This window comes from Pongo pygmaeus, chromosome 15, assembly GCF_028885625.2.
Source record: "Pongo pygmaeus isolate AG05252 chromosome 15, NHGRI_mPonPyg2-v2.0_pri, whole genome shotgun sequence".
In the NCBI taxonomy this organism is placed as follows: domain Eukaryota; kingdom Metazoa; phylum Chordata; class Mammalia; order Primates; family Hominidae; genus Pongo; species Pongo pygmaeus.
Genome location: NC_072388.2, coordinates 77,182,825 through 77,195,772, shown reverse-complemented (window position 1 = coordinate 77,195,772; position 12,948 = coordinate 77,182,825). Strand labels below are relative to the sequence as shown.

The following is a 12,948-nucleotide window of genomic DNA, read 5'->3' as shown; positions in this document are numbered from 1 at the left end:
GAGCTTTAAAAATGTACAAATGCTTGGATCCCATGCCCCCATGCCAAGAGATTCTGATTTAATTAGCCTGGGGTGTGGTCTGGAGTTTAAATTCCCCCAAGACAAACCTAACGTGCGGCTAAGTTGAGAACCACTGTTCTGTCCTGTAGCTTACACCACCTCCATGAAGAGACCAGTAGGGGATGGCAACATAAAACCCGTCTAAGAGAATCCAGGGCTTAACCCAAAAAGGATAGGAGGAAATGTGACTTCCTTGCCTCTTGTCACCCTAACCTCTCAACATACATACCTGTATGGTCGGTTCTCAGCTTCTCACTTCAGCAGTTCCTGCTACCCAAATCTAAGCCGTGAGTAAGTCCAGGAATTTGGATTTTAAGTACTTGTCAAATTAAAGTTTGAGCCACCTCTCTTAGATCTAATCCCAAACAGTCAGATTTGGTGAGTAAGGGAGGGCAACCTAAGCCTTTGTGCCGCCCTGCTTCTCCCTGGGAAGTCACGGTTGAACCTGGGAGGTTCTCTAGGCTATGCTGTATACTCTCAGCTCCCTTGGAGGCTTGGCCGAACAAGGCTGCAGTCGATCTCTGTGCCTCTTTGCAGTGTTCTCAGTACATGGAGAGGATGAGAAAGGGAACCACATCTAAAGAGGTACCTCATGTGAGAAATCCTCATTGCCAAAACAAAGAGGCAAGAAGGGCCTGGCCCAGATGCCTCATCCACCTTCTAGACACCTCCCGGAGGGTTGGGAGGTGAGATGGGCCACAAAAGAAGAACTGGGTTCATTTTTCTTTACACAGGCATTCTTTATGTGAGGGATGATTAAGAGGAAGTGATGGGGAGTTTCCCAACTATCCCTAAGGGTCCAAACCTCAAGGGGTCAGGAGGGACACAGGCAGAAATTTGCCAATTTCTTTTCTTTTTTTTTTTTTTTTTTTTCTTTTTTGAGACAGTCTCACTCTGTCACCCAGGCTGGAGTGCAGTGGTGCATTCTCAGCTCACTGCAACCTCCACCTCCCAGGTTAGAGCGATTATCCTGCCTCAGCCTTGGGAGTAGCTGTGACTACAGGCGTGCGCCACCATGCCCAGCTAATTTTTGTATTTTTAGTAGAGACAGGGTTTCATCATGTTGGCCAGGCTGGTCTCCAACTCCTGACCTCAAGTGATCTGCCTGCTTCGGCCTCCCAAAGTGCTAGGATTACAGGTGTGAGCCACCTTGCCTAGCTGAAATTTGCCAATTTCTATCTGATTTCTTGCCCTGGGTTGACTGTGATAAATGGTGCTGCAGTGAGAGGGGCCAAGCTGGGGCAGACCCTGCAGCCTACTTCATCTAACCCTCTGAGTAGGGTACAGAGCCCAGGGTTCAGGGGCCAGGATTCTACTCCTGCTGAGATCTGACAGATTCTCCATTAAGCGTAGGCAAAGGATTTCCACTGCCTCCTTAGGGCAAGGGGACCAGTGATCTAACATGCAGCTAAAGATGTGCATCCATATAGAATGGGTTTCTATCAGGAGCCCCAGCCTCAGCTAGCCCGTGGGTGGGTCTCTAGCAAGAGAGGGAGAGGGTCTTACCTTCTGAGCAGAGCTTGCCACCATAGCCAGTGGTAGAACAGTCACAGGTGGGGTGGCCGTCCAGGAGAAAGCAGATCCCACCATTTTCACAGGGACGCTCACCACAGGGTCCCCCGGCATCCATCTGGACACCCTGGCTCCCCAGAAGCCGAGGCTCCGAGTTTCCATACTTGAGATCCAGAATTAATCCCTTGAAGCCGGGCATGGCCTGTATTCCATCAAGGGTCAGGGCAGAAGGTCGTATGTCAGCAGGGACTCCACCGAGGAACAAGTCACTGACCACATCCATGTAGGGCCGCTGGGGCTGCAGCTCCCCAGACTGGCCCTCGCCATCAAGCATCAGCACCGTGCGCAGGCGGTCACGGCTCACCATGAGGAAGTGCCAGCTGCTGTCATTCACCTGCTTGTTGGACAGCACGGCAGTCTCGGCACAGTCCATGCTGAAGCGGAGCTGAACACGGCCATCTACCAAGGAGAGGCATAGGAAGTCGCAAACGCCGCCATCATCCAGGTAGAGGAGCAGCCCCGTGGAGACGTTGGTCTTGAACTGGAAACTCAGGTCACTGCGTGTGCTGGCATCCCAGCGGAGGTAGCGGGCCCACTGGTTGGGGAGGCCCATGAACTCAAGGCCCAGGCAGAGCCCCAGCAGGGACCCCAGCAGGATGCTGACCTTCAGGGTGAAGAAAACTGAGTGGAGTGTGGAGCTCATTGTCGCTGCTGGGACAGAGCCCGGAGGAGCAGACAGGCCAGGGAACAGCCCAGAGAGGATCTCTCCCTTTGGAAATAGAAGTGGGAGAGGAAGACAAGACAGAGATGGGGGGACAGAAAGCACACAGGAGGAAGGCAGCACACACACAGATCCTGAGATGGTGGAGAGGGAGGAAAGTGTACAAGAGAGTCCCAGAGGGGCACACAAGCAAGAAATTGAATGAAGAGGCAGTAGAAAAAGACAGGACCAGCAGAAGAGGAGGAAAATCAGGTGGGGAAGTGAGGGACTGGAGTAAAGAGGAAAGCGTCTTTCTCCAAGAAAAGATCTCAGCTATCCATGTGGATCCGGAGGCCTTGACTCAAGGAGGAGAAGGTGCAGGAGAGTATGAAGAAGACTTCAGCGATGCACTCCTCCCAACGGACCCCCAAATGCCCCAGCCAGGGAGGCCAGGGACAGGGAGGGCCGGGGTGCTGTGATGGAGGAGGAGTGAGTGGTGAGGTGAGCCAGGTGACAGGTAGAAACAGGCCAAGGACCAGTCCTAAAGTTCTACCTCCTAGCAGTGGCAGGCTGCGGGGAGGGGGACAGCTAGAAGCCCAATGCTCAGACAGAGCAGGGCCCTGGGCAGAGCGCAAGCAGACTCAGGCTTCATGGTGCGGCCAGAAGCAGTGCTGCCCATAACTTGCCTCCCAGGACTCCAGAGAAAAGACCTGTGGGAAGAAGGAGAGGGAGAAGGAGAGAAAGATTAGGGCCATATATCAGGAAAACATTGCATCCTATTTCACAAGTATTGATGGAATGCTGACTTCGAGCCAAGCTATTCTAGTGATTGCTACAGTGCTTAGTGCTTCAAACAGGAGGGAGGCCGTGGGTTCTTCCAGAGCCACTACAAGACGCCCAGGTCCTAATGATGCACTCAGGTTTTCCATATGTAAAAATAATAAAAATCCCCAAAGCCAAATCAGCACATTATTAGAATATTCACATCACAAGGTCACATTGCCAAAATATATTTTTAAGATAAGTGCTAACATTTTATATATTCGAATACCCACACCTAATTTTTACTTATTTACCTATTAAAAGCATGCAAATGACATTAACTTTTTTCTAGATTTTTCCTTTTCAACTTGACAACTCACTGTAGGAAGCCTAAGGCAAATTGCTACCCCTAAATTTGTGAAAGAAATGTTTATAAAAATCAGTGAAAATAAACTGGAAGGTGAGTAATGAGTAAAATAATCCTCCTCTCTTACTGAATATTGAGAGAGGAGGATTATTTTATTCCTTCTAAAAAAAAAGGCTGAGTTTGAATCCTAGTTCCTGTATGTGGCACTTTGAGAACATTTCTTAACCTATCTGAGCTTCTATTTCCTCATTTGTAAAGTAGAGAAAATAATAGCCTCTTCCCAAGATTGAAGAGAGGAATCAGTGAAATCAGGTATAGGAAGATCCTAGCATAAGCCTTTTTTTTTTTTTTTCGAGACAGAGTCTCGCTCTTTTGCCCAGGCTAGAATGCAGTGGCATGAGCTTGGCTCACTGCAACCTCCACCTCTTGGGTTCAAGCAATTCTCCTGCCTCAGCCTCCCAAAGTAGCTGGGATTACAGGCATGCACCACCATGCACGGCTAATTTTTGTATTTTTAGTAGAGATGGAGTTTCATCATGTTGCCCAGGCTGGTCTCGAACTTCTGATCTCCCCACCTAGGCCTCCAAAAGTGCTGGGATTATAGGCATGAGCCACAGCTGCTGGCCACGTGAGGCTTTATACATAGTAGGTGACAACAAATCCTAGGTTTCTTCCTTTATTTCTGAAGTGGGAAGGGACAGGAGGAGGGGTTATTTGTGTATGTCTGTGTATGTGTGGATGTATGTATGGCTATAGAGTGAGCAATGTGTAAAAACAAAAGTACTAAAAAAGATTATGAAAACTGCAGAATGGATGACAACTGAATAGTTAAGAAATTCCTAGAGTGATACTGGATAGTTCCGAATGACCTAGAGTATATTACATGTATTTTATGATGATGTAGAAACAGTTAGAAATGCACCAGCATGCAGTCTGGTTTCTGAGGGCAGACTCTGGCCCGCCTAACTGAGTTCTCTGTTCAGATCAAACAGTCAGTGTGATTTCTAGGAGCTGTGCAAGTTGCTGCTTATTACCTGGCACATTTGATAATTCACCATGGGCTCCATCAGAACATTACTAGCCACTATTTTAATGATAACCACATGAGCAAAGCTAGTTATTACCCCTTCTTTGAAGCGGAAGCTGCTGTTCCTTAACCAGGAACAAACACCTATTCCCAGTGAACAAACAAACCCAACGAACAAGAGGCTGATTAAATCCATTATAAGGAAAGCCTTTGTTCTATAAAAGGCTTTGTCCAAGCAATGTTCCCTAAAGTGTGGCACAGGTGCTGTGCCAAACTTCCGTTGACTCCGATAAGGAAGGTACCAGGTTCAAGAGGCAGAAGAAGAATCCCAGAGCCGGCAAATGAGAAATGGGTTTTAATTGGGAACTTACATACAGAGGAGAGAGTCCAGTGGTGGTGAGCTGGGTAGGAGAGCTGCAACTGCTTGCAAAAGGGATGCAGTTTACACAGCATATTTACTTAGCACCCTCCCCATAACAGTCCCTATCTGGCAACCTTCATTTACCCTAAAACAAAGGGCCTTGATCCCCTGTATAGCCCATGTTCCATGAGACCGGCCAGGGGCTCATATGTTCCTCATAGAGAAGGAACGAAACTCCTGGTTGGCCACTCCCAGGTTCCCTAGTTTAGGACACATATTCAAGTGCATCTGCCATGCAGGGTCATTCTCAGGGTATGCTCAAGTTATTGCTATCAAGTGCTTTTACCATACACACAGGTAACCCCAGTGGTTCAAGGGATGCTCAGCTGAGACATGGACACAGGAGTATGCTGGTGCCAACTCATACAGGCTTGTGAGACCCAGCTGCTAAAATTTCAAAAACTTTGACTGGTTGGCATGACTTTGGTAGCATGAAATAAACAGGCAAGGAGTATTTACACCCCAGAAAAAAGGCAAACACCACAAAGAGTGTTTGAGAAGGTGAAATTTAAGTAAAGACTTGTGGCTTGTGCCTGTAATCCCAGCACTTTGGGAGGCCGAGGCGGGTGGATCACCTGAGGTCAGGAGTTCAAGACCAGCCTGGCCAACGTGGCGAAACTCCATCTCTACTAAAAATACAAAAATTAGTCCTGGTGGCAGGCGCCTGTGATCCCAGTTACTCAGGAGGCTGAGGCAGGGAGAATTGCTGGAACCCGGGAGGCAGAGTTTGCAGTGAGCCAAGATCGTGCCACTGTACTCCATCCACTTGTTCCAACAGAACAAGACTCTGTCTCCAAAAAGAAAAAAAGAAACAAAGAAAGAAAAGAAAAGACTTGAAAGAGTGTGAGGGAACCAGCCATGTAAGTATCTGGGAAGAATGTTCCAGAAATAATAGTGAATGCAAAAGAACTGAGGCTGGAGCAAGCTGGTATATTTGAAGAACAGCAGGAGGTAGATGCTGCTGGAGTGGAGTGAGTGGAAGACGTGAAGCCAAACGCGGATAACAGGTGGGTAGGACATGAAACATGGCACAATTTCTAAGAATATGATCCTTGTATGAGGTGAGGTATGCCAACCAAGTCAAAGCGCAACATCTCAAGGAAAAGAGAAAACCCTTCAATTCAGCTGTTTATTGAGCTCCAATTCATCCCAGTCACCGCTGGATCAAAGCAAAATAAAGACACCAATCTCACCCTCCAGGGCGTCACAAACTGGTGGGGGACAAGTTTACTTCAGAGACAGTAAAGCACAGCAATTAAGAACCCAGGCTCTGGAACCAGATTGCTGATGGGGGGCTCCCTGGAGGCAATGACTGCTTCAACACAGTGTCTGCCACAGGGCCTCATCATGGAGCTGGAGTTTGGGAAGCACTTGTGGATGGAATGAACAGTAAAAGCAGAAGTGGAAGAACATTCCTGTGGATTACTTGACTTCTGTTCCACGCAGTGGCCTCCATACAACCCCACTTTATACAAGGACAGCAATCCTGAGCCCCCATGCCTCTCTGGATGCCAACCTCACATGACCCCAATGAGCAAAGCAGCACATGCTTAGTGACCTGGGGAAACCCACGAATGAAAAACTGTGCTGCCCAGAAACATTCCCTTGTGGGGGAAGATCATGGGCACTTAGCCTGCTTTGTCGGGGCCACACACCCCTTCCAGGCTGAGCCTCCCCATTCATTCAGTCCCTCATCCTTCCCCTCCAGCCCAGACCAGCACTGGAGATACCACCGTTCCCTGCCCTGCATTGTGGGGGATCAAAAAGGCTGACTGAGGAAACCCAAGCTTTCTTTCCCACAGGCAGAATCCAGTTTCAGAAGTGATAACATCACAAGTGGGCTTATGTAGACTTAACCCTCTATGGTCTATCCACATTCTTTCCTACAGCCCTTCCATTTCTTTCTTAGTTTTGGACACTCCTGCAGCCTCTGGGAAATTGCCAAAATGGCCAAAAGCTAGAGATGCCCTTACACTAAATATTGCAGGCCTCCAACTGCTGCCAGCGTTTATCCTTCAGCCTTCTTTGCCCCTCTGGTGGGGCATGCCAGACTCAAGAAGGGGCAAAACGGGAGCCAGGGAGCCCTCTTCACCTGCCCAGACAACTGCCACCCTCTATTGAACCATAGGAGAACACAGGCAGCCATGCACACAGGTGGTTTGCCCCAGAGCCTGCATGCAGGGCCCGGGCTGGTGCAGAAGCTCAGAACACTTGTCTGTTGTGTGGGAATCAAGCGAGAGAGGGAAAGTAAGTGACATTATCTAATTGCCAGCTAATTTACATAATTATCGAACGGCACACTTTTTATGTGAGGTTAACATCTTTGCAAATGTCTCATAAGCCGGCTGCTTAGGAGGCGGCAGGGTGGTGTGGTCGGGGGGCTCACACGACTCTGACATGTGGGCTATTTGCCACAAGGGTGGCTCAGAAGATCTGGCTGCCATTTGCCCTCCCCACCCCTCCTTCCAATTCCATTGCTCCCTTTTCCAACTGCCTGGAGCTTTAGTTGAGCTTGAGACAGACTCAAGGAAGTCGGACTGTCTAGAAGTGGGTTTGATTTAGGAAGTCACCATGATGACTGTCCTTGTGCCCAGCCTTTGCAGGCATCCCACAGTCCCCAGGTGGGGCTTACCAGGTTTTCTTCCAGAAGCTTCCTATGACCTGCCCTCACCAGGACTGGAAAATCTCTCCAGTGGCTCTCTGGTGGTTTTGCCCCATGTTCACTGCACCCCTCACCCCACTTTGCAGGTAAATGATTTTCACCACCAATCTCGTTCTGTGTCGTTCAAGTGAGGTTCATCCCAATCCCAAATCATACGATCCAGTTTAGTCAACTGGGACATTCCAATCTCTTGGCCACAATGATTAGTTTCAAGATGGGTCTCTCACCCAAAATGAAGTTGAATTTGAGTTAATGCTGGGACTTTCACTGGAATTATTGTGAAAAGGATCCTCTCTCTCTTCTTACCACATCATCAAATTATTAGAGTGAAGCTCAAACTTCACAGACACCATAATTACTGGTGGAGTATGATCCATCTCCACCATTGGAGAGGATTTTGTCTAATAATGAAAACAACAAAGAAGAAACCAGAGCCAAGAAATAGATACAAACAGATTTCTAGTGATGTTGTTTTAACACCTAGATCTAGCCAGACCTGAAGCCCAATGACTCCTGTGACTTCCATTTCATGAACCAAAACTTTTTTCCTTTAGCAAGTTTGAGTTGGGTTGTGACCAAGAGTCCTGACTCATACACTCCTAATACTGGACCATAAAAAACTCTTGTCACCGACAAACTAGCAGAAGCTTCCATCTCATATGGCCACCTACACCCAGAACTCCCTGTAACCTGAGCCTCATGTCTTACCCATCTTCGCCATCAATGCTCTCCACACCCATTTGCCCATGCACTTGAACAAAGGCATAGGATATGGGCTTGTTTCTTCTCTCCTTGTGTGTTTTGCAGGTGGACAGAGGCTTGTTCTTATACAAGAACCTCAGAAATGTGCTAACTCAACTAAACTACACCCCTCCAGACACCACACCATTAGGGCAACCTCACATAGTCAGCACTATCTACCTTAATACAACAGCAAAGGCTCTACTGCATGTCGTGAGGGAGGTTAAGGCATGAATTCTCTCAAAGATATAAAAGTAGTTCAGGCTAGTGAGAGAGAACATGGGCTTTGGAGGCAGGCACAGCTGAATTTAAACCCAGACTCTCATTCCTATAGCTATTGAACCTTGGACAACTCTCTTGAGTCTTTCTTCATCAAAAAAAGAAGGGGGGGGGGAATAATACCTATCTCATAGGGCAGTTTTGAACTTTATTAAATTTAAAAATTTATAAAAATGTAACTACTTTTAGAAAATTATGCTGGCAGTATCTACTAAAGCTGAACATTTTTACCCCAGGACTCCACAATTACCCTTTTAGGTATATACGAACAGAAATGCTTACAAATGTCCACCTGAAAACATGCATGAGAATGTTCATGGCAACACTATTCATAATAGACAAAACCTAGAAAATCACCCAATGTCTACCTGCAGTAGAGTGAATAAATTGTAGTCTATTCGTGCAAAATACTATACAGCTTTGAGAATGATTGCTCTTCATCTCGACAGAAGCGTGGATGAATCTCACATACATAACATTGAGCAAAGTAAGACACATACTGTATGTGCTTCATTTATGTAAACCGAAAAGAGGCAAAATTATTTATTCTATGCTGTTAAATGTCAGAATAGTGGTTAATGATTAGAAGGCAAAGGGGTGAAGGAATCCTGTTTCTTGATCTGGGTGATGCTGCGTAATGTGTTCAGTTTGTGAAAATGCAACAAGGGAGCTGTATACTTACAATGTATGTGCTTTTCTCTATGTACGCTATATTTCAATAAAAGCAACCTAATGCACTTCCTGATACATATACATGTTAATCTATTATTTTTGTTACGTCACTTGAAGAAGGGTTTTAAAGAAAATTATTACTAGTTCCTGTTTTTTAGGCTGGAACTTCCTTCTTACAGTTCCCCAAGTCAAAACCAACCTCTCTTCTAGAAAACTAAGGGTAAACATCCACCATGCTTTGCAACAGGAAGCTCACTGTCCTCTCTTTTCAGCCCACTCTGTACCCTAGTCCTCTCTCCCATAATTTGGTCATGTCTAGGAATACCACCCTTCTTGCATCTTCTCTTCTTTTCCTGAAATCTGCAGAGCTGATCCTAGTCTTAGTCACCAAGCCTTACCCTTTAGGAAAAAGAAGGGGAAACAGCCTCCAAGGACCTTAATTCCGTTCTTAACAAATGGACACATAGAAAAGAGCATTTGAAGTTTATATTGTGCTGAAAGCGGGATGGAGATGGGGAGAGACAGGAACAGACTTTTTTTTTAACCTTTAACTATAACACTTTTTTTTTTTTTAACTAAAAACTAAGTTTTCACAAGAACTAAGAAGTCATGTCAGGCTAACCTAAATTCCTTTTCTGTCAAGAATACTGATCTGTTATGGTAGAGATACACAGGAGTTATATATGGACTTCGGCAGACCTTCTCATGATATGAGGACTGTGAGGCAGACAGACCAAGAAGACTTGTCACTGGCTAAAGAACAGCATTCAAAGAAGGCGCGAACCCATTAGGACACAGGCTCTTGTGGGAGGTCAGGCCTGATCTCATCTTTCATGTTTATCAAGAGCCCCAGTGAAGATGGAGAGAGCCAAATAATCATGTGTGTAGATGAACTGACACTGAGAGTTATGAGTGTGCCAGGTGAGGCTGAAGGGACCCCAAGAGATCACGATAGGCTAAAACTGCAGCCTATATCTAATAAGACAAAATTTGATGGAGATAAATGGAAAGTAATATAACTTGATCCTCCAATATAAACAACCCATAAGGATGGAAGGTACAATTTGTAACTATATGGTAAACAAGAATTGAGAAATTAAATTGACAAAAAGACACACACACACACACATATATACACACACATATATATAAAAGCATTTGTGACTGCCAGATAATCAAATGTAATTTTAGACTATATTAATTGAAGTATAACTTATAGGAAGAAAGAGATCATCATCTGTGTCAATCTGACCAGTCACTGAATTTTCATTCTGAGTCATACTCTTTGAGAAAGGTGTAGGTAAGCTGAAAGATAGTGAATGGAAAGAAAGTTTTTCATTTATTTTGCTTAACCATGGAGCACCCAGGTTCTAGACATAAAGATAAATAAATAAAAATAGCTCAAGCCCTGAAAGGCACTTATATGTTAGTAGAAAGGAAAGACATGAGCCTAAATAATATAAGGAGGTGGACCAAATGTAAGAAGCAGACTCTGCCAAGTGTGGGCTTGATATGGTGATGGTTAGCCTCTAGGGTCCAAAGTAGAACACTGATGCTAGGATGAGTGCCCCTCTCATGCAGGCAGAATAATGTAGTGGTTAAAGGCATGAGCTCTGGAGCCAGACTTCCTGGGTTCAAATCTCAGACCTGCTATTTGATGCCTATGTGACCTTGAGCCCATCACTTATCCACTCCGTGCCTCCGCTGTCTTCTCTGTGAAACAGATGATAACAATGAATTATCATACGTAGGCACTTAGTACAAGTGAAAGCCCTTAGGACAATGCTCAGCACAGATAAGTACCAAATAAATGTTATCTACTGTTGCTGTCCACTGTTGTCCTTGATGCTTATTATTTCATGCTAGCAGCATGGCTAATGTTGGTGTCTCATGGGATGTATTAGTCCATTCTCAAGCTGCTAATAGAGACATACCTGAGACTGGGTACTTTATAAAGGAAAGAGGTTTAATGGACTCATGGCTGGAGAAGCCTCACAATCATGGCAGAAGATGAAAGAAGAGCAAAGGGACATCTTACATTGGGGCAGGCAAGAGAAAGCTTGTGCAGGGGAACTCCTCTTTATAAAACCATCATATCTCATGAGACCTACTCACTAGCAGGAGAACAGCTTGGGAAAGATCTGCCCCCATGATTCAATTACTTTCCACTAGGTCCCTCCCATGACATGTGGGAATTATGGGAGCTACAATTCAAGATAAGATTTGGGTGGGGACACAGCTAAGCCATATCACAGGGACTGCTTAGGGAGAGTAGGCTGGGTAGATGGACTTCTTTAAATTTCATTCCAATGTCACAGACAATGTGGAGAGTCATACATGAGTCTCTATAGGAGAAATTTTTGGAGGTGTCAGGGTGTTTGGGCTAACACAGGCAATGCAGCAGTGGCAGGAGCAGTGTCCACAGGATTAGGAAGCATTCTTTTTTTTGAAGCATTCTTAAATCGGAAGAAAGATCCCACAGTTTCTCTATTGCCCTCCAGGATAGAATTTTGTCTAGTAAATGGAAGTTCTACAGAGAGTATTTACGTCTTTATCTTAGAAGCAGATTACTTCCAAATGAAGTGGGCTCCCTGTTACTGGGGATGACCCAGAAGAGCCTGGACATCTTTAGGGGTTGTATGTCCAGTACTAAGTAGGTCTATGCATGGAGTACAATACAATCCAGAGGAACAAGATGACTCAGGGCTGGTGCGGTCAGAGGTTTCTCAGAGGAGAGGAACCTGCAAGGAAACTTGAAGGACAAGTAGGGCATAAGCAACTGCAGAAGAGAAATCTGATGTCAGGGAAAGACCACTAGATTGGAAGTCAGAACCAGACTGTCTTTCCACTAACTATTGGCCAAGCAACCATATGGATACCTCTGGATCTGTTCAATTTTTTATTCTTCTCCTATAAATTTGGAAGAACAATGAATACACCTTCCAGGATTTGCACATCAAAGACTACACAAAGGACAGAAATAATCATGCCTTCTTACCACGCCTTGACAATCTTCTAAGGTTCATACCAAAAGCAACTCATGGCAACAGTCTCCTTTCCACCTACCACCTGTACTCCATCCCCAAGGTAGCCTAGTTGTTGCACCCTGAGTTATCTAGTGGGTGAAAACCAACAACAACAAACTCTTCCCTCACACACCAAAGAACTCAGGCCTTGTAAGGTGCCAACAGGCTCCCCAGCAACCTCAGTACAGCCAGGAACCCAAGAAGCTGTGGCCATTTACTTTTCAGCCTCCTCCCTTCTCTCATCCCCTCCTCCCTGGCCAGTGGGCCTCCCCCGCCTGGAGTTCCCAGCCATGGTTTGGAAAGCCATCTGGCTGCTGGGAGAGTTAATAATTTATAATGAAGATAATCACCCTTCAAGATCCTCGCCTCTTGGGACCATTAAAAAAGATTCAATTGAAAGCCAGTGAATTCTTTACATGAGGGGATAGGGAAGGGAAGCAGGGAGGGCTGGGGGAGAGAGAAAAAATGGAGAGGGAAAAGGAGGGGAAAATGAACTAGGTGCTTAGCTGGTCTTTCCCCACAAAGGGGGTAAGGGGAGAGGAAAATTATTCAGCCCTAGAGGACAATCTTATCCAGCTTTCGCAGCACCAGCCCAGCAAGAGTGCAATTTATGAGTCTTTTCTCCTAGCCAACTCTCTCCACACAAAGAGGGGGGAAAAAAATCAAACACATGTAAGAGAAGGGGAGAGAGGCGCAGACAAGAGAAAATAAGCCTGCCC

At 45.9% G+C, this 12,948-nt stretch overlaps 1 protein-coding gene across 16 annotated transcripts in view; it reads right to left on the bottom strand.

Annotated features, from left to right (window-relative positions):
• NRXN3 (neurexin 3) overlaps nt 1–12,948 on the bottom strand; it is a 1,699,552-nt gene that overhangs the window by 1,619,793 nt on the left and 66,811 nt on the right. For all 16 annotated transcript variants that reach the window (XR_008493626.2, XR_008493627.2, XR_008493628.2 and 13 more), the window contains exon 2: nt 1,567–2,982. Coding sequence is in view for 13 of the 16 variants with exons in the window: in XM_054448164.2 (XP_054304139.2) it covers nt 1,567–2,275 (709 nt within the window). In the remaining 3 variants the exon portion in view is untranslated. The remainder of the gene's footprint in view (nt 1–1,566; nt 2,983–12,948) is intronic.